We start from the raw sequence: 24,277 nt of genomic DNA on the forward strand, positions 1-24,277 counted from the left end.
AATTTTAATAATTAACTAGGTATTTATTGTATTTTGTGCAGTAACTTTTTCAGCTCTAGGCCATGCCATTCTTTTGTCCTCATTATTTAACTTTCTTATTTACTTAGCTTATGTTAAATTTTTATCACCTAGCTACATTTTACAGAACTTCTAAAGCTATTATTAATCCTTTTAGAGTAAAGGATAAATAGAGTATAAATAAATCTATAATTCTATCTTTAATACTGCCAACTAACATATATTTCATGGGGGAGGAGGTAGTATGTAGAAGGCTCAAGTAACTTAGCAACACATGATTATGTTCCAAAACATTATGGATGTAGATAATAGATTTGTAAACTTGTGACAATTAAACTACAAATATGTGTTTTCCTTAGGACTATTCTCTTAACTTTTGTTTTTTTTTTCCTGGGAAAAAGCCCAGGTTTTTCTTTCTGTCCATATCTCTTTCATGTCAAGTTTCTTTGTGACTTGGAGATAAAATTCAAGGAAATAAGAAATGTTATAATCACTTAAAAACTATATTTTGGGAGATGTCTAATTTTGAATAGTATGTCTACTTTTGAGTTAATAATCATTAATGAGGGTTTTTACCCTTTATTATTGAGCACTTATTATGGAAGAATCACTGTGTTAAAAACTTAGTAAATGACATCTTTTAATCCTCATAAACACTCTGTCAGGTAGAATTAGCTACCTATCCTTTCAGGCAAAAATACTGAAGCTCAGAGATAAAATGATATGCCCTAGTCCTGTTGAAAAAAGGATGTAAATCTTGGTCTAGCTTTAGAGCCTGAATCTTAATGATTTTTCTAAGGCCAGGTCCTTTAGAGATTTTTGCCTTTTCACAAATACTCCTTGGTTCAACATCACAGGTGGTGATAGAGAGCACTCCTAAATCAATAACAGCGAAAAACTCTGACATCTCTCAAAACCTTTCAGCTAGGATAGACCATCACTTCAGGTCACTTAATTCTAGAAATCATTCTGTTCAATGCCATGAAAATCAGCTATTGCTTTTAGTTTTGAAGGGCAGTTTTGCAATCAGAACAACTTGCCAAGTGAAAACAGGTGTATGTAGATTCAAATTTTTATGCAGGGAGCTGGTATTTGATCATGCTAATGAACTCCAGTGTAATTCCTCAACAAGCTTGGATAAAGAAATGTCTAGGGCTTGCCAAATAAAGTGCATTAGATGATTATAATTGAATAATGGCATTGATCTAGAATGAAACAGACCTTCCAGACAGGTGAATGTACTTCTTATATTTGTAAACTGGAAACCAGCAGCTGGAAGTGTCCTCATCTTTAATTTTTAGTCAAAGCTAATTACTATGAAACTACTGGGTATCATGTAAAAATTCAGAAGTTTCCATTTTCATATTTATCATGTCTGCAGGTCAAGTTTTGTACTAACACACTCCATATACAGTAGAATTGTAATTGGCTGAATACACTTGTTAGAGGTAAGAAGTCTAGTCAGCAGGAGTTAAGAGAATAAAAGTAATTGAAAAGAAGTAGCCTGAAATCTTGGTAATAGAAATCTGTCAAACATTGATCCTGAAAAATTCATCTCATTCAATAACTTTTTTAACCATTTATGAAATATCAATGGGTTGAAGAAATGTTTATATATTCATTTTTTTCTTTTGTGAGTAGCTTTGATATTATAATCTTGTAGATGTTATGCTTACTAAGAGTGGAAATTTCAGATGAACTCTTACCTGAAGTATCATTTTTGAGAAATTCTGAGGTAGAAGTCAGTTAGGCTGTAATGAATTATATGATGACTTTTTTTTCTTGTATTTGATTGGTTTTCACTGGTGACAGTTCTATTGCTTAGTCCTAAAATGTAAGGAGAAATTGTCTACCATAGCTGTCTTGTTATAACTTCATAGAAGATCCTGCATGGCAGTGTCTGTGTGTTCTCTCTGTTTTCCACTATTGTATATTTATTAGTAAAAAGTTAATTAATGTTTAACAAATGTGAATGAATAACCTGGGTCTTATGAAAATATTTATTTGAATCCCACGTGTAGATTTTAACAGAGAGTGAGGGTCGGGGTAGAGAATTAATACACCAACAGAATCAAGAGTCAAACGATTTTAACAGGCTAAAAGTGGAGCTATAATCAGTAAAATAAAATACAGCAGTGTTAAAGCAGAATCTTGTATTAACCTTAAAATTACATTTTATAAGGAGAGAATATAGAATACCTAGGAGGCAGTGCTTGACAGCAAGTAACTTAGAGATTTGAAGGCGGGTAAATGCAGTGATTATTTAATACAATTTTAGTATAAGTTTAAAACTCATGCCATTGCTTAAAACACTGTCAAAAGCAAGAAGAAATAATTCCCATATATATATATATATATTTAGCATAAGTCATATGCCATATATATATGGCATATATGATGAGTCATATGCCATTTATATTTATATAAATATGGCATAAGTCAAATATCATTTGGATTATTGTAGCTATTTTCAGGGGCTAAAAATAAAGAGGAAAATAAGAAAATTGTTAAATTAAGATGTTACAGGTGAAAACAGGGATGATGATGGATTAGGAAGTTATATTCTGAGAAAGCCTAAGGTATATCTAATATGACAAAATGAAAAATCTGGTGTGACATGACAGATTGTCAATTACCTTAATGATATAATGTAGGAAAAGATGTTTTAATCTTTCCTCTTTGGAGAGAGTGCATTAGAGCAATTCAGTAAGGCTAGAATGGTCTAGTTTCAAACTGTAGATATATAATATCACCACTTTCATGATCATGAGTAAGTTAATTAAACTAGCTGATGTTGTTTTTCTCATTCATAAATAATTATAAATGAGGTAAAGAGGTATTTGTGTTGGACAATTAAATTAGATCACAAATTTATGTAGCACAACTGATAGATGGTGGGAAGTCAGTAAATCGCACCACATAGTCACATTTCATTGGCCAAGGTGGCAGAATTAATGTCAATAGGTATTATAGGAAGGCATATTCCATCTTAATATGAACACATCCTTCAAAAATCTATAGCTCAATTTTAAGCTTCTGGGATTTTTTTTTTTTTTTTTTTGAAAACTACCATAAGGAGAAGATCCCTAGGAAGAAATTCTTACTTGGTGGAAGGGTGAAGAATTAGAGAAAACATTTCATTGCTCTATCATCTCTCTTTTTATGACTGTCAAGTATCATGTGCATGGACTTATCTTTATAGGGAATTACTTTGAGTATATAAATTTATTTATATTTATATAAATATAAGTGTGTTTACTCAATAAATTGAGCTTGCTCTTCTATAAAAATCATAAGGGAAGAAGTTGTGTAAAATTTGAGTTCAAGGTAAAAAAACACAAGCATGAGATTTGAATAGAGAATTAAATGTGGAGAATTTACTATTGGTAGACTATCTAGACTAAGACGTTCCAGATTGATTAACATTGCTACCCTACAGAACAAGGGTTTCAAACAAATAGATCACCTTCACTGCAGTGAGTGAAGGTCTAGAGTAATGGAAGGGATAAAATTAATTTCAACAACTAATGTTTATTGAATGGTTACTATGTAACTGCATTTGAAGAGTTTACACTAGAGGGGATAACAAACAGGCATATAAATTGATTGTTGTAATATGAGAATTTGAGTGCAAGGGATGGTGTACCAAAAAGGATATTCAAGGATTCCTGAAAGATCAAAAGTGAGCTCAATGTCGAAGGATATCAAAGAAGGGGCTGGACCAGGTAAGGTACAGAAGACATAGATGTGTTGTAGTTTCATCTCTAGTTTTTTGTCATTTGTAAGCACTGTTGTTTCCAACATGCTCTGTTTATTTGCCAGTTATTTACAAAGTTATTCTTTGCCATGTGAAAAGAAAATATTAAATTCTGAATGTAAGGAAGTGATTTATACTAAACAAATATTATTTTCAGATGCACAAGAATATGAAAAATCATTGGGCAAGATGCAGCCGGAATATTTTTTAATCTTTATATAATTATGATTTATTTCCAGAGAACCTGAATCAAATCTCAAATTTTAATGGACTTGTGAATAGAAACAGGGAAAAAAAAAAGTTAATATGCTAAGGAATTAAGGTTATGTGTACTTTTTCAATCTTTTGAATACTTATTTTAAAAGCTATTTTTATTATAAAAGTTATATTCATTTTAGAATATTAATAAAGGAAAGAAATAGAAAATTTTTTTATCAAACTTGCTATACTTAATCACTGGTAAGATCTTGGCTTAATTTTCTTTGCATATATTTTTGTATAGTGTGTGATAACTTTTATTGTGGTCAGTCTAGAGCAGTGGTAGGACTTCTGTAAATGTAAGCTAGAGCTGGTTTTATATGGGCTGAAACAACTCCCTTTAATCTAACCTCAAGAAATCTCCTCTCCCCCTTAGATTCTTTGGGACAGCTCTAATTTTAGGGGATCATCTCAGTTTTCTGCTTTCCATGTGTTTATCTTTCACGTTTTTTCACTTCTTTGTCTTCTGCATCTGCATAGTTTGTGGAGTTTTTTTGCCATATATTGATATGTTTTTACTGCCTCCAACTTGACTGCATTGTAACTTTATTTTCTTATTGATTTCCTTTTTATCTCAGATAGATATGTTTCATTTCAATCTGTCCTCTCCTGTGGATTTCTGCCTTTGTCACATACAGGCTATATCTTAACTTGGTCCTTTAATTCTCTGAACGAATAGAATACACAAAAAACTATAATTCCAGTAAGTGCTATAATCAGGGCTTCAAGGTTCTTTTTGACTTCACATACAGTGTTTTACTTTTGGGATATCACTACACAGAATGTAGTATAAATTACATATAACAATGGCCAAAACACAGTTTGTGTTTGATTTTTCTGATTGGTATCATCCTGGGTGTCAGTTTCTTCAAGCTTGTACTCAGTGTAAAGCTTTCTTAAACTCTGGCAATTTGCTGATGATCAGCCATTGTTTTCAGTGGGTGGTGTAGAATTTTCATTTTCCCCTGTTTCTTCATTAATTTTTTTTGATATTCCTCCCCCAGATTCATTTAATTTTCCTCTCGCAAGTGATATTTATTTTGTTCTTGTTCCATATATGTTACAGACTTTTCATGCTATTTAGGACCTACATATGTATTATTTTCTTCTGATTCCTATTATAAATCATCTGAGAGGGTATTTTCTTTTTCTCTGTATTTCAGTGTGATGTCACTTTCCTTTGTTTTGGAATATTGTGTATAAATTTTATTTTGAATTATTATTATTATGGTTTATTTCTACTTACTAATCCCTGAATGCAGAGAGAAATGTTCAAAATTTACTAACAGATACAGGAGTATCGATTACCCATTACTTGGCTAACTTCCCTTAGGATCTGGCTGAATCCTGAATCCTGAGATGGAGAGCAAGGCATCTCTGTGATCTGTTTCTGTTATTAAGCAATCATACATCTACTCTAGCCTTACTGTATTGAGCTGGGATCTTTCTTGTTTGCTGACACTATAGGTCAAAGGCACACATGAAGAATTATAATCCTCAACATACTGTACAATCCTTAGCCCACATTTATAACATATATTCTTTGTGACCAGCTCCTGTCCCACATATGTATGTTATTATTATTTTTTACATGAATTTTAGTAGAAAATGAGTGAGGTTACTTCAAAGGAATTAACACTCTTCATTTTTAAAAATTACTTTTTTTTCTTATAAAAGCTCCTGTCCCACATATGTCTGTTATTATTATCTTTACATGAATTTTAGTAGAAAATAGGTGAGGCTACTTCAAAGGAATTAACACTCTTCATTTTAAAAAATTACTTTTTTTCTTATAAACTATAATAGGTTGAGGTTAAAAAACATCTTGAGCATAATATTAAATATAAATCTATGAAGGAAATTTTATATAAATATAGTATGAGATAGCCCTAGTATGTTACTTTCTAATCATTTAACATAGTGAACAAGTAGGATAGCTTATTCAAATACTTAGTAAGCTCATGAAATATATAATGCACATGTTGCATACCATTTTCTTTGTGCACAAAGGCTCCCTGAGGAGATTCGGGGATACCTTTCCAGACTGTGATTGGTTTGGGATAGCCAGGATCCATGGTTTTCATTTCTTCACTATATCTCCAATACCTGAAAAGGATAAATAAACAACAACAACACATGCATAGGAAAGACAATTATGTATATAAACTATAACAGCTAGCTAGCATTCATTAAATCCTTGCTGCATGCTACTTATGTACTTGTTAGTGATTTACAGAACTGATTTAAATCATGCAAAGACAGTGTATACAATTTATTCTGTTTCCATTTCTGAATACACAAAAAATGGATATGTTATTTTATATTTATTCAGTCTGCTAAAAATTAATTTTAAAACTCTAGCTAAGCATAGTTACAATTCAAAAGGGTATCACCAACCTATGTAGAAATCAGAGGTTTTCATTATTTTTAAAAATCTAACTTAGGCACCAGAATACCTCATTTGAAATAAGCATAATTTTGATTCATTTACTCATTCATTTATTTAACAAATATTGAGTACCTACTGTGTTTCTAGCACTACTGTAGGTGCCAGCGATACATCTTTGGACAAAACAGACATGCCCCAGCTCTTATCAATGTTACATTTTAGGATATGTAGAGATTACAGGCAAAAAAAAAAAAAAATTGTCAATAAGTGCATACTATCATAAGAGGTGGTAAGATCTATTAAGAAAACAAAGCAGAAAAAGTTATCTAGGAATATGTGCCTGCCATTTAAAATTACTGGATAACAAGGTCTTTGATAAGCCATTGTTTGAGCAGAGAGTAGAAAGAAGTGAGAAGCAACATTCTGTAGTTTTGGGGAGCATAACATTCCAGGTAGAGTAACTAGTTGTCAAAAGTTTCTGTGGCAGGCATAAGCCTGGAGCACTTGAGCATCCGCAATGAGGCTAGAGTGACTAGAATTGAGTTAGCAAAAGGGAGACAAGGTCAGAGTGGGAACCAGCACCTGTGATTAGATAGACCCTTAAATTATGGCAAAACCTTTTGTTTTCCTCTAAGAGAGATGTGAAGCCAATAAAGATTTTGAGCAGAGGACCTTCAACATATGGCTTATTTTTGAAAGGAACACACTGCTGCTATGAGTTAACAGATTGAAGGAGGTAAAGTAGAAGAAGAGATACCAGTTAGGATGTCATTTCAGTAATCCTTGGGCTAGAATGTGTACTGGAGAACTGATGATAATTCAAGAGATTGTGATATTATTTTGAAGAAAAAGTCCAAAGACCTTACTAATGGATTGAATGCAGTATGTGAGAGAACAAACTTGAGCATAACTCAATAATTTGGGGCCTGAACAACCGAAAGAATAATGTTGCCATTCAGTGAGATAAGGAAACATGGAAACGTAAGTTAAGGAGATTTGAGGAATTGTGAGTTTGGTTTTAAGCATGTTAAAATCAGATGCCTGTTAAACATCAAAGTAGTTGTTGATGAGGCAATTGGGTATATGACTGTAAACTTTAGGGCAAGTCTTGACTAGAGTCCTCGGTGTATAGATGAATAAACAGATAAAAGCAAAGCTTGCTAAGAGTCAGAACTCTCAGAACTCTCACCCCTTCACAGGGTGGCCATTGGTCCACTTTCTCAGACCTACTAGACATCTAAGGAACAAATTGTGAACCTCCCTACTTTGGATCACTCATTATTGCCTATATGTTCTAAGAGTCAAAAATTATATGTCTGAATGTTCAAAAGGATTGACAAAACTGGTGTGAAACCTTTGGGAGGGCACAGTGATATTGCCTATTTTAGGGCAGGCATAATGCTCTATGCATTATATCAAATGCTTATTCACTATAAACTCATAAGAGAATTGTCATTGTCTCCATTTGAGAGAGGAGAATTCTTGGAGGACAATGACTTACAACCAGTCTGTTCCATTTCAAGAGTCACTATTCTTTCTTCTACACATACCAAATATGTTTGACAACGTTTTCTCCCCTACACCACTAAACATTTCTTAACATATGCTAAAGGTAGCATTTCACCAACAGATTTGTGAAGTAACACACAATGCATTATCTTGGGATTAGGCATTTGGCTTAAATCAGAAAAAGAAAAAAAAATTCAGTCTTTTCTGTATATTCTCTTGTTTCAGGTCTATGGAGAATCCTTTACAGAGCTGTGGGATCTTGTAAAGAATGTTTTGCTATAGATTCCCAGATACCTCAGATAAGTAAAATGTGGAATATTAGCACTTCCTCCATCTTCAGTGTTCACATGGAAAAGAAAAAAATGATTGTTTCAGGATGTATCCCAATAATAAGTCGCAAGGCAGATTTTATCCAGACAGGAAAACATACTGTAGAGGTGTTTGTCATAGATGGTTGTCACATAGAAGATAAGGGCAGATTTGATAGAGAGATCAGGAAAAGCTTCAGGGAGAAGCACTGAGCTGAAATAATGGTATCCAGGCCTATATTTCTGAAGAAGACAAGTAGGGAGTGCAAAGTTCTACCAAAACTGAAGTATATTTTCTTTCATGGAAACATCTGCTTTTAAGTTATTTTTGAATATTCCTCTATCACAGAACACGCTGTGATGAATATAGCATGGTTAATGGGGTTGAGATTGCACTCAGAATCTCCAGATCGCTTCTCTCAAGTAAATATTTCAATGGGATTTACAATAGTCATATATATTAAATGGCTCCTGAATTTGATCATAAAGAAAATTTCTCACAGAGAAATCATCAAATACCTCATTTCACGGATTCTAAGATACATATTTTTTCACATTTTGCATCTCTATTATAGGTATTTCACATCTCAATACTATGTCAAAGTGTACTGAGCAGAGTTTTCCCCTCAATGATAGATTAAATTATGATGTATCTTACAATAAATGGCATTTTTAGATGGCATACACCATAACTTAAAGCAAGTTTTAAAATTTTGCTAACCCAGGAATAACTTAAAATCCTAGGGACAATGGGATCACACTCTACATATGATTTAAGGAAGATTACTACATATTCAGAAACCAGGTTTGTTCTCCAAGATGTAGTTATAACAATGTTCATGTAATAATACCTATTCTTCATGTAGTGCTTTGTAGCTATAAAGTAAATTTATATACATACATTATTTTAATCTTGTTTCACTAAAATCTCTCAAATATCTTTTATATTACATATTAAAACATACTTATGCTGAGGTCCTAACATAGATATAATATATATGGTCACGCAATTCAGTCAATGACAAAGCATTGGGCATCCAAAGGTAATGTCTTGCTCACATTTGCTCTTCCTGAATGTTACAGAGTTGAAACTCAAACTAATGCTCTTTGATTCATAGTTTAGTACAATTTTCTACCACACTACTGCTAGTGTTTCCCTTGACATAGCATTCTTACATTAATCCCCCTGTCATCTTGCTCTCTTGGGGCCCTCACTCAAATTCTTAATGTTCATTGTGTCAATATAATTTTCCTTCATCCCTTGCTCTATTTGCTTATAGATCCATTTGCCTACCAACACATTTTTGAGCACTTATGTGCAAGACACATAAAAATTATTGAGATCACATTTCAATAAAATATTTATGGAATGTGAATTTTATTGTACCCTCTAGTAGGAACATAATCCTGTTATGAATTTTTCAGGATAAAAGCAATTTTTTCCCTCTTTTTGTCAGATAATGCAAAACTATAACTTGGGATCATTTCACCATCTTTGAAAAACTCAACCTAAGATTGGACCCTCAGGTTACCTGCTGTGTCAGCTTTGATATATGTCCAGTAAACTTCAATGTGATTAGAATCATCTAACTATATTCAATAATAATATTATTCAGTCCATTATATTATTATATATACACATTATATCCAGCTGTCTTATAAAAATGCTGAGGCTTATGCATAAATATAGGTTTGCATTTTAATTTCCAACATATTTGAACATATTTCAACATGAACAACAAAACTCATTCCACTGATATTTTTCTCCCTGAAAAATAGGCTTATGGGTTCATTGAGAAGTATATTAGAATATTCACCTGGAACATTATATAAATAAACCACTTGGAGGGGTTTAAGATTTAGATACGATAATGGAAAAATTTTGGAATTTTGTGCAGTAAGGTCAGCAAATGATAGTAGCTATTATAAATAAAGCTTATAGTTTTTTCTTCTGATATATCAATAATCTCTGCAGTAGAATTATGACTTTAAATTGCTGATTCTTTGAGAAAATCATTGTAAATCAATCCTTTAAAATAAATTATGAATGGAAATGGGATTTATTCATCATTTTTTAGATTTGATCATGAGTCATAACCATAAGACAAAACAGTTGTCTGTGTAATAGCATGCAATAATTTCTTAAATTCCTTCTGTGTGAACAAATAAATGATATAGAAAATTTTGAAATGACATACTTTAATGTTTCTGGATAGTGAACTCAAACTGAACAGAAAGTGGCTCCAAGGTTGTTTTCATATGACCCGGTCATTTCTTCATCCACCTTGTCTTATTTTCTTACTCTAGAGTCAGACTACTTGCCTCTGTTATTACAAAACCCAAGGCCACTTTTTTTCACACCCAAATAATCATACAAAATCTCTTTCTTCAGAAGCCTTATTAAAAATGCAACAGAATTGAAAATATCAATTTGTACTCTGTTGGATAAGTTTAAAAACACAAAAAGGAATTACTTCATAAACACACACCTTAAGCTATAGGAAATAAATGTATTTTTCTGTTTGGCTATTAGTAGTTATAAAAATAAAACAAACCAAAATGAATCTAAATTTTGTCTTCCTTCTTTGAAAATGTCTTAAATCCTCAACGGTTCAGCCTAGAATGAAGTATGACAAGAGAGTCTTGGGTATATTTGTGAGAAGATGCTGAGATGATTTAGGAACATAGCATTTTAGAGCTAAATGCTATGAAGATCAAAATGTATTCAAGTATCAAATTATAGTATATTAAGAAAAGGGCAAGTAGGAGTCTGAGGGACTGAGTTCCATGCTATATGTGAAACAGTGAAACTGGACATTTTAATCTGAATTTACAGATCTGTTTAAAGAACCATCATTTAATCTACCCTTCTTTAGCTATCACTATACATATTAGATTTCATGTTGGCCCTTACTTTCAATACAATTTATATGAAATTACTCTCAGATCTGTGCCTCCAACCCACCTTTCCCTGTGAACTGTTACTACCTGCTTGATTTCTCTAATTGGTGTGCAAGCAGGTATCTCAAACTGAAAATGAACATTTCAAACTCTTAGTCCCCTTCCCCCAGTATTCCTTCCTTTCTTTGCTACAACTTCAGAAATGGCACCATCTACTCAATTATTTAGGCAATAAACCTAGATGTTGTCTTTGATTTGTTTTTCTCACCCCTAAAATCCAAGCCATAAGAAAAACTTGTTATGATTACATACAAAATGTAAACTGTACTCTTTGCTCCATCTCCACTGCTACCATTGTGTCTCCCTGTACTACTTCAACAGCTTACCAATTAATCTCCTTGCTTCCACTTTTGAAGTCCATTCTTCACACGGAGGCCATAATGATGTTTTTGAATACACATCAGAACACGCACTTTCCTGTTGAAAACCCTCCAATGTTTTCCATTGTACTTAAAATTTTAAAAACCCAGTCTTTGCCATGTTCTACAGTGTCTCATAATCTGGTACCTGCTTACCTGTGTGACCTCCTTGACCACTTACCCACTATGCTGTAGCCACAGTGTTTTTTGCTGATTTTAACATTCTAACGTTTTTGCTTTTGTACTGCTATTTCAGGTACTTACAACACACTGTTCTGAATAGCTTCGTGTGCTTGAAATTTCTCCCCACTAAAGTCTCTGCATCAGTGTCCCCTTCACAATTTAGGCCTTTCTTGACCTCCACACTAATTTCCCAACCACTCCTTACTACCCACAAGCCTCTATCACATCACCACCTATTATATTTCTTGTAGTGTTTCTCAATGTTAACATATCAGGGTCATTTATTTCTTCTCTGCTAGAATCTAAGGACCATGGGAGCAGAATACTTGTGGTCTTTTTTATTACTATATCTTCATTACCTAGTACATGTCACATAGTATGTGCTCAAAAAAATGTTTTAACTAAATGAGTGAGGGATATGCCAAGATGAGTACAGAAATCTTATGCAAGCAGGAATTAGAGCTATTGAGAATGGAATGGGCTGTCTCATATTTATGCTGTCACCACAGGTAGTCAGGTACAGAAGGATGAATACCTATGGAATGTAACTGAGGCAGTCTAGACTTTGGTAGGAAGTGAATATGATGCAGGACTGACATATGGCAGCACTTGAACCAAATATAATTTAAAGATGTGCTTTGCTGGTCTAGCAAACTTTATAAATGATTCTGATTTTGAATGCTTTTCTAGAGTATTTGTACTTTCCAGCTCATCACAGTACCTATCACTCCCTATTGCCATATATATTACTCCTGTACCCAGCACTGTATACATTATTTGCCTTATCCCTTAAAGCAATTGAGTTTTTTACACCTGGACTAGGTTATCTCTAAAATCCTTTCCTTATCTTAACCTTAGAGAAATAGAAATCTGGTTTACATTTTTTAAAACAGAAAAATGTAAATGAAATAAGAGGAAGAAATAAAGATAACTGTTTTCTCTCAAAATATACATGGAAAAATATATATAAAGTTAAAATTGTAAGTATTGTAAATATATAATGACTATAAGGAAGAAAAACTCACTGAATTCTCATATAAAAGTGATAAGAAAATTGTTTTTATGTTTGAGTTAGATAGTTTAATGTCTTTTCCATCTACTTTTAATCTAGAATGAATGTATTAATAAATTGTGTGACTTTGGAATTAAGCAATTATACAAATATGAAGTCATCTATTTATAAAACATCTATGACTCATGAACTCATATAAGATCACACACATGGAAATTAATAGGGATCCTGCTTTAAATATTTTTAAAATGTATAAAAACATTTATTTAAACAGAACTTAAAATCAAAGTATTTCTATATATTTTGTTATCTTTTGCATGAAGCTTGTCAAGTCAGAAATAAATTAACTAAAATTCCTTTTCTCATTTACTATATCTTTATTCCATTATAAATTTGGTATGTAACCTTCATTGATTTCACTGATTTGAGGTAGCCCACATTTAATTTCTAAACTTAATTTTTTCAAGAAGTGCTAAGTTTTTAGAATGGAAACATTTTTAAAAGTATGGCTAATTGATAATAAAATGGTAGTTTTTATTGTCATCTATGAAACCCTCATTAAAGCTGTTATATGAAAGTTAAGCTTTCATGTTTTGTCCTGTAGAAGTTCATTTCTCCAGAGTGTCTTCTCAGCCTTTTGTTTCTACCCCTTTCTGGGGGTTGGAGTGGGGTGGAGACAATACAGGACTGTATTGAGCCTAGTCCTGAAAGTGTACATTCAAGCAATTAAAACCAGCTGAGGATTTAAGCTCTAACAACCTGAGGATTGTTATTTTAAAGAATATAAGTCCATAGATTTATTTTCATTAGGGGTCACCATGCTGTGGCAATTTCTTCATTCTTCTCTTTTCATACTCTAACTACACATATTTTACTGAGAGTCACATACTTTTTGTGATGATAAGTAGTATCTTCTACGTTAATAGAGTTTTTGTTTGATGAATCTTTTTTTTATTTTGTGATTTCATAAGAAACATTCAGCAAAACCTTAGTTTCATGATAGTGAATTAAAAGCTATGAATATTTTGCCATAGAAATATATACAAATTTAATGTATAAAAAGCTTGTAACAGAATAAAAGTATATATTCTTATCCATGGACACAAATGATAGGATCTTTTTGTTCACAGATAAAGCTCAATGTTTTAAGTCACTTGCTATCAAAAATTACAAAGTGTAAAATAAGGTTTATATCCTTATTTTTCTCATGAAGTTGGAGACATTTTATAGGGTTACATTATGTTAAGATTATAAGGCAAACTCAGTACTAGCTTGTTGCTCATTAAAACCTGTTGTTTTTATGTGTGTTTGTGCATGTGCATGCTTTAAATTTACTTGTAAAATAACATATTTAAGTTTTATCTAACAAGGAAGGTTACTTATGAGTGTCACATTTTGACCCAACTAGTAATAGTGTAACTAAAATTTGATTTTTCATCTTTATTTCTTTGTAACCTAATATTAATTTAAAATAATGAAAATATAGCCTTCAGCTTATATTTTATATGTATACCTGTCAAAAAGTGGGTGGGGGTGAATTTAGTATGCCTAGTGGCTACTGTACGTTATAAACTAATAGTTCACTTCGTTTTACAAACCCTGCTAGTAATGTCATAAAAGGAAAAGAAATGACAGAAAATAGCAAGAGATATTATACTTCAAGCTAAAAGTGTTTAGTTCAGTGATAGTTTGGTTAGTTCATTGCATCTATCTGCTGTTACCTAAATAAACAGTGTCCTAAGAAATATAACTCATGACTAAACTGAAGGTATTTGAAAATGTTCAAAATTAACTGTGTGCAAAGTGTAAAAATTTAACTTTAAATATAAAAGCAAAACAAAGCCTCTCTTAAAAAGTACTTTACAAGTAAAGTAAGTAAAATTACAAGAAAATGCATTGTAAGGATAAAATACACTACCTATACAGCTTTATAGGCATGTTAAGATTATAGAGAAGAGAAAGACTATGTACTGTATATATACATTCATAAGAAAGTCACATTACTTGGATATATTAGAGGAAGATTTATCTTGAATATTATTTTAAAATGTTTAAAAATGGTTGCAATTCTATTAATTCTTGTGCATATATCTTCACAGATTCTTTCCTCAAATGTACATGCCTGTTATAGACTAGATATATTGACTTCTCTAAACATTAGCTAACTATTTTCCTCATGTGAAGTGTGTACTGACCTGTCCCCCTTGAAGAAATAGGTTTTCCCAACGTCCTCCCACCAAATGGCTGAATCAATACCATGAGGGGGAATTCCGCTTCCAAGAGTAATCAAGTCATGAGGGTAACCAGGTTGAAGAGTCGTGTCCTTGAACACCCAATATTTGTTACCTGTATGAAATAAGTGCAAATGCAGAATACACTAATTTAATGTCAGAAATTAGAATATATCTACTAACACAATGCATTTAAAATTATTTTACATGAAATCCATGAAATAACTTAGTAGCAGTCACACCTGGAATACTGACATTATTTTTGAACCATAAATGTTATTTTCAAAAGTGGACATAATGAAAACTTACTTAATAATGTAATCAGAATTTATGTGTTAATTTAAGAAATAAAAAAGATCTACAACTTGCCATATTGAAACAGTTTTGAATCAAGGGTCTAGGACTCTTCCTCTAGGAATTAGAGGCCTCATTTTCATTCAAGGCTAAACCATTCCTGTGTTTTGGGCATTCTATATGCCCTCAGATTGCTGTACTGATTACAACCTGTACTCTGTTAAAACACTTCTTCTGGGCTGATCCTTTTCTTTTAATATATAAACATCCACAAGTCCATCTAGTTTAATAAAGTTATCCTCTTTTGACCTGAGGCCTTCTTCTAGTTGTTACACTATCCTTCTCTTTTAAGAGTGGTGACTGAAGGTAGGAAAATTTTAACCCTAAACTTGTTCAGAATTGCCAGAGTAAGGCAATACTAAAAAAAAAGATGAACTTAGTCAGCTTTATTACTGTTTTGCAGTTATCTACAGACAACACACTTCCTCATGCCCTATACCCCTGGCAGACTATGTACTCCACTCCCCTCTTCAGTATGACTCTCAAGTAGTCTGCAACCATTTCTCACTCCACTGAAAATTGACTTAATACCCATTGTCTACTGAAACCTTTGGTCCTGGAGTCACCAATGCCTACAATTTTCCACCCTTATTTATTGACACAGTTGCCCACTTAAAGAACTTTTCTCCCTGAACTGCTAGAAAACCATTTTGTTGTTGCTGTTGCTCTTTCTTCTCTAGCTGCTTCTCTCTGAGGTTCACTTATTTTACTTAGTCCTTGAATGTTGACATTTCCCAAGGGTCTGTTCTCTGCCCTCTTCTCTTTTCATTTTAAATTATACAGGGACAGAGTGGTGTCACAAACTTAAATACTTATAAGGGCCAGTCTAGAGATGACAGGAGTGGAGTGGTAGAGGTATTCAAATACTGAGACACATCCTGGACCTTTCTATACTCAAGCAACTTCTTGAGTAACTAACTCCTCTTGAGGTTAATATCTGGCAAAGTAAAACAGTATCTTAATATCTGACAAAGTATCCTCTGTCCTTTCTACTAGATGTAAGGCCTTCCTCATTGTTAAAATATTTCAATACTATCTGTAGCTGAGGACTATGATAAACTGTAGCATTCATGTTATACCTAAAGGAATTTAAAAAAAAATTAAAACCACTTACTAGCCTAAAACAACACAACACAAATGAACCAAAAAAACACATCTTCAGACTAGATTTAGGTAGGAGTCTCTAGTCTGTAACCAGGGTAATCTTATTTACCCCAAGAGTTTCTATTACCATTTGTTATTATTTTAAATTAAAACAACATTTGTTGAGTAGCTCCAGTGTCCCAGGTATCATGTTAGGTACCAAGGATACTAAAGAGAACAAGACAGACCTGATCACTACCCTGATCACTCCACACTCAAGTGAATTCAACAGATGAAAACCAAAAACACAAAAATGTAATTATAGTAATTGAAAAACTATTGAATGCTATAAAGGAAACACATCAGGGATTGATAAAAAGAAAACATAAGGGGAACTTGCTTCAAATAAGGAGATCAGGAAAGTGTCTCTGAAGAAGTAACACTTAAGCCAAATTTAAAGAAAGAGAAGAAGGTGATACCTATACAAAGAATGCTGGAAAGAGTGTTCCAAGAAAAGGAGAGTTTTATATGATCAAAATTGAAAGAAGATCCATGGAATGTAATAAGCAAGAAGATAGTAGCACTGAAAAGCTATATGATGGGCTTGGATCTTAGTTTGAGTACACTGGTAAGCCATCAAAGAGATTAAATTAGCAAAGGGATATGGTCTGTTTCCTATTTTCAGAACATGATCTTTGGTCTTTTGTTGAAAATGGATCTTAGAGAGAAGAATGGAAATGAGAAGCTCTATCAAAGATCTTTTGCCAGGGAAGAATCCTCAAGATGGCAGAGGAGTAAGATGTGGAGTACACCTTCGCCCCACAGATACATTATAAATACATCTACACAAGGAATGACTCCCACAGAACACCTACTGGATGCCGGCTTCCAAAAGGGCAAGAAAATCTCCATGTAACTGGGTAGGGCAAAAGAAAAAAAAAGACAAAGGAATCAGGACAGGACTTGCACCTCTGGGAGGGAGCTGTGAAGGAGGAGAAGTTTCCTCACACTAGGAAGCCCCCTCACTGGCAGAGTCTGGGGGGAGATTCAGAGCCTCAGAGGAGAGCACAGCAACAGGTGTGTGGAGGGCAAAGCAGAGGGAGTCCTGCACAGAGGGTCCCAGCACTCCCTAGCCTGAGACATTAGTCTGCTCACCCACCAGAATATGTGGGAGCTGGGTTCTGAGACTCGAGCTTCAGAGGTCAGACCCAGGGAGAGGACTCAGGTTGGCTGCATGAAGACAGCCTGAGGGGCTAGTGTGCCACAAATGAGGGAGTCTGGGAAGAAGCCTGGGCCTGCCAGAGAGACAAGGAAATATTGTTGGGGGTGTGTGAGGAGATGGGCAGGCCCACCATAGGAGCTTCTTCCGTTCACAGGTAGAGGACACAGTCTACATGAGCTTCAGGGGTGGGCACGAGCTGCAGCTGCTATCTCGGACCCTAGAGGCAGGAGCTGACTGCTACTGCTGCCACCACTGCTGCCAAGGGTCCGGTGAGCAAGTGCAGCTCACTGCCCACAACTTCCCAGTGGCTTGTGCAGCCCACCACTGCTGAGAGACCCATGATCCAGGGCCAACTTCCACAGGAGAGTGAAGAGTGCGCCCCAGGCTTTTGCAACTTCCTGCTGGCCTCTGCCACCACAGGCACTCTCCTCACATCTCAATTGTGGCTGCCATATCCATCCCTCTCCCCGGCCTGAGGGAGAAAGCGTGCCCTAGTTAGCCATTGCTTTTGTCCCCTCTTGCCTGGGCAGGTAAGAGATGGGGCCAAAAGCAAAGCTGAACTGCAGGGGTGGTGTGACCAAAGAAGAGGAATGGAAATCTCTCCATCAGCTGCAGGAGTAGTAGATTAAATCCTGGCAATTGGCTTGGTAAACACTACATCTGTGGAATATCTGAATAGACGAGTGTCCCCACAGTTGAGGTTGGTCTAGCTTTACCAACTTTGGACTTTGGGGGCAAGTACATGCAGGAGTTGGGCAGGTCAAAGTCTGAGCTGGGTTCACAGTGCCCATGTCAGGTCCAGAGACCAACTTAGGGGTATTGGAGGACTTCATGGGTAGGCAGGGACTGGCTGTGGCTCACTGTGGGGTCAAGGACAATGACAGCTGAGGCTACAGGAAAAAATAATTATTATTACTATTTTTTATTGTTTTGTTTATTCTGTTATTCTTTTTTATTATTCTTTTAAGTTTTAATTTTTATTTATTTATTCTTTTCTTTTTTATTCTTTTATTTTTAGTATATTTTTGTTTTATTTTTTCTATTATTACTTTTTTGTAATATTGTATTTTTCCTGGTTTTTGTTTTTTCTTTGTTTTGTTCTTATATGTTTTAATTACATTTTTTAATTTTTACTTTACTTTTTTATTGTTTTCTGTTTTTTCCATTTGTTTTCTTCTTTCTTTTTTTCATCATTTTTGTGTGTTTGTTTTATACTTTCTTTGACTTTTTAAAGTTTGCTTTCTGCTTTTGATTTGTTTTTTGTTTTTGTTAGTTTAATTTTTATTGTTGTTTTCATTTTGGGGTTCATTTATTTGTTTTGTTGCTCTCTTCAGTTTTGTTTTCCCTGTTTTTTTTTTTTTTTTTTTTTTTTTTTTTTTTCTGTTTCAGTGTGTATGTGTATTTCTTTGTGTGTTTTTGTCTGTTTGATTTTGCTATAACCATTTGTCTTGGGGTTTTTCTTTGTCAGTTTGTTTTCTTTATTTTTTTTATTCTTCCATGCTATGCAGATTACAGGGACTTGGTTGTCTGACCAGGGGTTGCTATGAGCCTCTGAGGTGGGAGAGACGAGTCCAGGACACTGGATTACCAGAGAACTCCTGGGCTCAGGGAATATTAATTGGTGAGAGCTCTACCAGAAGTCTCCATCTCAACAAGAAGACCTGGCTCCACCCAACAGCCAGCAAGTTCCACTGCTGGACATCTCATGCCAAACAACCAGCAAGACAGGAATACACCCCCACACATTAGCAGACAGGCTGCCTAAAGTCATACTAAACTCACAGACACCCCAAAATACAACATCTGACATGGCCCTACCCATCAGAGGGATAAGATCCAGCTCCACCCAGCAGAATGCAAGCACCAGTCACCCCCCACACACACACACACACCAGGAAGCCTACACAAGCCACTGGACCAACCTCAAACACTGGAGGCAAACACCAAAAGACTGAGGAAATGTAACCTTGCAGCCATGCAGCCTGAGGAAAGAAGATCCCAAACACAGTAAGTTAAACAAAATGAGAAGACAGAGAAATATGTTGCAGACAAAGGAACAAGGTAAAAACACGCAAAACTAACTAAATGAAGAGGACATAGACAGTCTACCTGAAATAGAATTCAGAGTAATGATCATAAAGATGATCCAAATCTCAGAAATAGAATCAAGAAAATACAGAAACATTTAACAAGGACCCAGAAGAACTAAAGGACAAAAAAACAGTGATAAACAACACAATAACTGAAATCAAAAATACTCTAGAAAGAATAGATAGCAGAATAACTGAGGCAGAAGAACGGATAAATGAGCTGTAAGATAGAATGATGGAAATAACTGTCATGGAGCAGAATAAAAAAAAAATAATGAAAAGAATTAAGGACAGTTTCAGAAACCTCTGGGACACTATTAAGTGCACCAGCATTCAAATTATAGTGGTCCCAGGAGAAGAAGACAAGGAGAAAAGGTTCTGAGAAAATATTTGAAGACATTATAGTCAAAAACTTCACTAACATGGGAAAGGAAATAGTCAATCAAGTCCAGGAAGTTCAGAGAGCCCCATACAGGGCAAAACCATGAAGAAAAATGCCAATACACATATTAATCACACTAACAAAAAGTAAATACAAAGAAAAAATATTGAAAGCAGCAAGGAAAAAGCAACAAAAAATATACAAGGGAAACCTCATAAGGTTATCAGCTGATTTTTCAGCAGAAACTCTGAAGGCCAGAAGGCAGTGTCAGGATATATTTAAAGTGATGAAAGGGGAAAACCTACAACCAAATTACACTACACTGTAAGGATATCATTCACACTTGATAGAGAAAACAAAAGCTTTAAAGAAAAGCAAAAGTTAAGAGAATTCAACACCACCAAACCAGCTCTACAAAAAATGTTAATGAAATTCTCTAAGCAGGAGACACAAGAGACAAAATATCTACAAAAACAAACCCAAAACAATTAAGAAAATGGTAGTAGGAACATACATGTTGATAATTACCTTAAAGGTGAATAGATTAAATACTCCAAACAAAATACACAGTCTGGCTGAATGGATAAAATATCAAGACCCATATATATGCTGTCTATAAGAGACCCACTTCAGACCTATGGACACATACAGACTGAAAGTGAGGGGATGGAAAAGATATTCCATGCAAATGGAAATCAAAAGATAGCTGGAGTAGCAATACTCATATCAGATAAAATAGACTTTAAAATAAAGACTGTTACAACAGAAAATGAAGGACACTATATAATGATAAGGGATCAATCCAAGAAGAAGATATAACAATTAAAAATATGTATACACTGAACATAGGAGCACCTCAATACATAAGGCAAATGGTAACAGCCCTAAAAGGGGAAGTCGACAGTAACACAATCATAGTAGGGGACTTTAACATCCCACTTTCACCAACGGACAGGTCATCGAAAATGAAAATAAATAAGGAAACAAAAGCTTTAAATGATGGACTTGACTGATATTTATAGGATATTCCATTCAAAAACAACAGAATAGGGACTTCCCTGGTGGTACAGTGGTTAAGAATCCTCCTGCAAATGCAGGGGACATGGGTTCGATACCTGGACTGGGAAGATCCCACATAATGCAGAGCAACTAAGCCTGTGAACCATAACTAGTGAACCTGTGCTCTAGAGCCCGTGAACCACAACTACTTAGCCTGTGAGCCACTACTGCTGAAGCCCACATGCTTAGAGCCCATGCTCTGCAACAAGAGAAGCCACAGCAATGAGAAGCCCACACACTGCAACAAAGAGTAGCCCCCAATCTCCACAACTAGAGAAAGCCCATGCCTGGCAATGAAGACCCAAGGCAGCCAAAAATAAAATAAATAAATAAGTAATTAAAAAACCAAAAACACAATACACTTCTCAAGTGCACATGAAACATTCTCCAGGATAGGTCTCATCTTGGGTCAAAAATCAAGCCTCAGTAAATTTAAGAAAATTGAAATCGTATCAAGCATCTTTTCTGAGCACAATGCTATGAGATTAGAAATAAATTACAGGGGGAAAAAACGTGTAAAAAAACACAAACACATAGAGGCTAAACAATACACTACTAAATAACCGAGACATCACTGAAGAAATCAAAGAGGAAATTAAAAAATACCTAGAGATGGGCTTCCCTGGTGGTGCAGTGGTTGAGAATCTGCCTGCCAATGTAGGGGACACAGGTTCATGCCCCGGTCCAGGAAGATCTCACACGCCGCAGAGCGGCTGGGCCCATGAGCCATGGCCACTGAGCCTGTGCATCCGGAGCCTGTTCTCCACAATGGGAGAGGCCACAACAATGAGAGTCGCGTATACCAAAAAAAAAAAAAAAAACCAAAAAAACAAGAGACAAATGACAATGAAAACACACTGACCCCAAAACCTATGGGATGCAGCAAGAGTAGTTCTAAGAGGGAAGGTTATAGTAATAAAATCCTACTACAAGAAATAAAAAAATCTCAAGTAAACAATCTAACCTTACACCTAAATAACTAAAGAAAGAGGAACAAAAAACCCACAAAGTTAGTAGAAGAAAGGAAATCATAAAGATCAGAGCAGAAATAAATGAAATAGAAACCATGAAAGCAATAGCAAAGATTAATAAAACTAAAAGCTGATTTTTTGAGAAGATAATCAAAATTGAAAAACCTTTAGCCAGACTCATCAAGAAAAGGAAAGAGTGGACTAAAATAAATAAAATTAGAGATTAAAAAGAAGTTACAAGGGACACCTCAGAAAGACAAAAGATCATAAGAGACTACTAAAAGCAACTATATGCCAATAAAATGGACAACCTGGAGGAAATGGACAAATTCTTAGAAAGGTATAACCTTCCAAGACTGTACCAGGATGAAATAGAAAATATAAATACACTAATCACATGTAATGAAATTGAAACTGTGATTAAAAATCTTCCAACAAACAAAAGTCCAGGATGAGATGGCTTTACAGGAGAATTCTATCAAACATTTAGGGAAGAGCTAAGACCCACGAATTCTATCAAACATTTAGCGAGGCTAAACACTTAGCCTCAGGAGCAGTGGATTAAATCTCCACAAACAAATTGATGTACCCTACATCTGTGAAATACATGAATAGACAACAAATCATCCCAAAATTGAGGCGGTGGACTTTGGGAGCAACTGTACACTTGGGGTTTGCTTTCTGCATCCAATTTGTTTCTGTTTTTATTTTTATTTTAGTTTAGTATTTAGAGTTTATTATCATTGGTAGATTTGTTTATTGATTTGGTTGTTCTCTTCCTCCTTTATTCTTTTTATATATAGATATATATTTTTTTTCCTTTTTCTCTTTTTGTGAGTGTGTATGTGTATTCTTCCTTGCATGAATTTGTCTGTATAGCTTTGTTTTACCATTTGTCCTAGGGTTTGGTCTGTTTTTTTTTTTTTTTTTTTTTCTTGTTTGTCTGTTTTTTCTTTTTCTTTTTTTCTTTTACTATAGCTGTTAGCACTTGTTATAATTGTTGGATTTGTTTTTATGGTTTGGTTGCTCTCTGCTTTCTTTTTTTTCCCCTTTTTAATTGATTTTGAATTTTTAATATTTTTAATAATTATGTTTTAGTTTTTATTTTAATTATTTTATTTTATTCTTTCTTTCTTTTTTTCTCCCTTTCCTTCTGAGCCATGTGGTTGACAGGATCCTGGTGCTCTGGCTGGGGGTCAGGGCTGTGTTGTGGAGGTGGGAGAGTCAAGTTCAGGAACTGGTCCACCAAGAACCTCCTGGCTCCACATAATATCAAATGGTGGAAGCTCTCCCAGAGATCTCCATCTCAACACTAAGACCCAGATCCACTCAACAACCAGAAAACTATGTGCTGGACAACCTATGCCAAACAATTAGCAACACAGGAACACAATCCCACCCATTAGCAGAGAGGCTGCCTAAAATCATAATAATGTCACAGACACCATAAAACACACCACGGGATGTGGACCTCCCCACCAGAAAGACAAGATGCAGCCTCATCCACCAGAATACAGACACTAGTCCCATCCACCAGGAAGCCTACACAACCCACTGAACCAACATTGCCAACTGGGGGCAGACACCAAAAAGAACGGGAAATATGAACCAGCAGCCTGCAAAAAGAGACCCCATGCACACTAAGTTAAGCAAAATGAGAAGACAGAGAAACACACAACAGATGAAGGAGCAAGGTAAAAACTCAGCAGACCTAACAAATGAAGATGAAATAGGCAGTCTATCTGAAAAAGAATTCAGAGTAATCATAGTAAAGATGATCCAAAATCCTGGAAATAGAATGCAGAAAATATAAGAAACGTTTAACAAGGACCTAGAAGAAATAAAGAGCAAACAAACAAAGATGAACAACACAATAAATGAAAATTAAAATTCTCTAGAAGGAATCAATAGCAAAATAACTGAAGAAGAATAATGGATAACTGAACTGAAAGCTAAAAGAGTGTAAATAACTACTGCAGAATAAAGAAGAAAAGAATGAAAATAATTGAGGACAGTCTTAGAGAGTGCTAAGACAACATTAAACACACCAACATTAGAATTATAGGGGTCACAGAAGAAGAAGAGAAAAAGAAAGGGAGTGAGAAAATATTTGAAGAGATTATAGTTGAAA

The 24,277-nt window shown here is 34.6% G+C and overlaps 1 protein-coding gene across 2 annotated transcripts in view; it reads right to left on the reverse strand.

Moving 5' to 3' along the window:
- MMP16 (matrix metallopeptidase 16) overlaps positions 1 to 24,277 on the reverse strand; it is a 378,275-nt gene that overhangs the window by 15,466 nt on the left and 338,532 nt on the right. Inside the window, exons 8-9 of one of the 2 annotated variants that reach the window (XM_059043578.2) lie at positions 14,950 to 15,100; positions 6,024 to 6,139 (exon numbers count right to left, since the gene is read on the reverse strand). In XM_059043578.2, the coding sequence (XP_058899561.1) occupies positions 6,024 to 6,139; positions 14,950 to 15,100 (267 nt within the window). The remainder of the gene's footprint in view (positions 1 to 6,023; positions 6,140 to 14,949; positions 15,101 to 24,277) is intronic. The other variant, XM_067017279.1, reaches the window with a different exon arrangement.

The sequence above is a fragment of the Kogia breviceps genome, chromosome 17, assembly GCF_026419965.1.
Source record: "Kogia breviceps isolate mKogBre1 chromosome 17, mKogBre1 haplotype 1, whole genome shotgun sequence".
NCBI lineage: Eukaryota > Metazoa > Chordata > Mammalia > Artiodactyla > Physeteridae > Kogia > Kogia breviceps.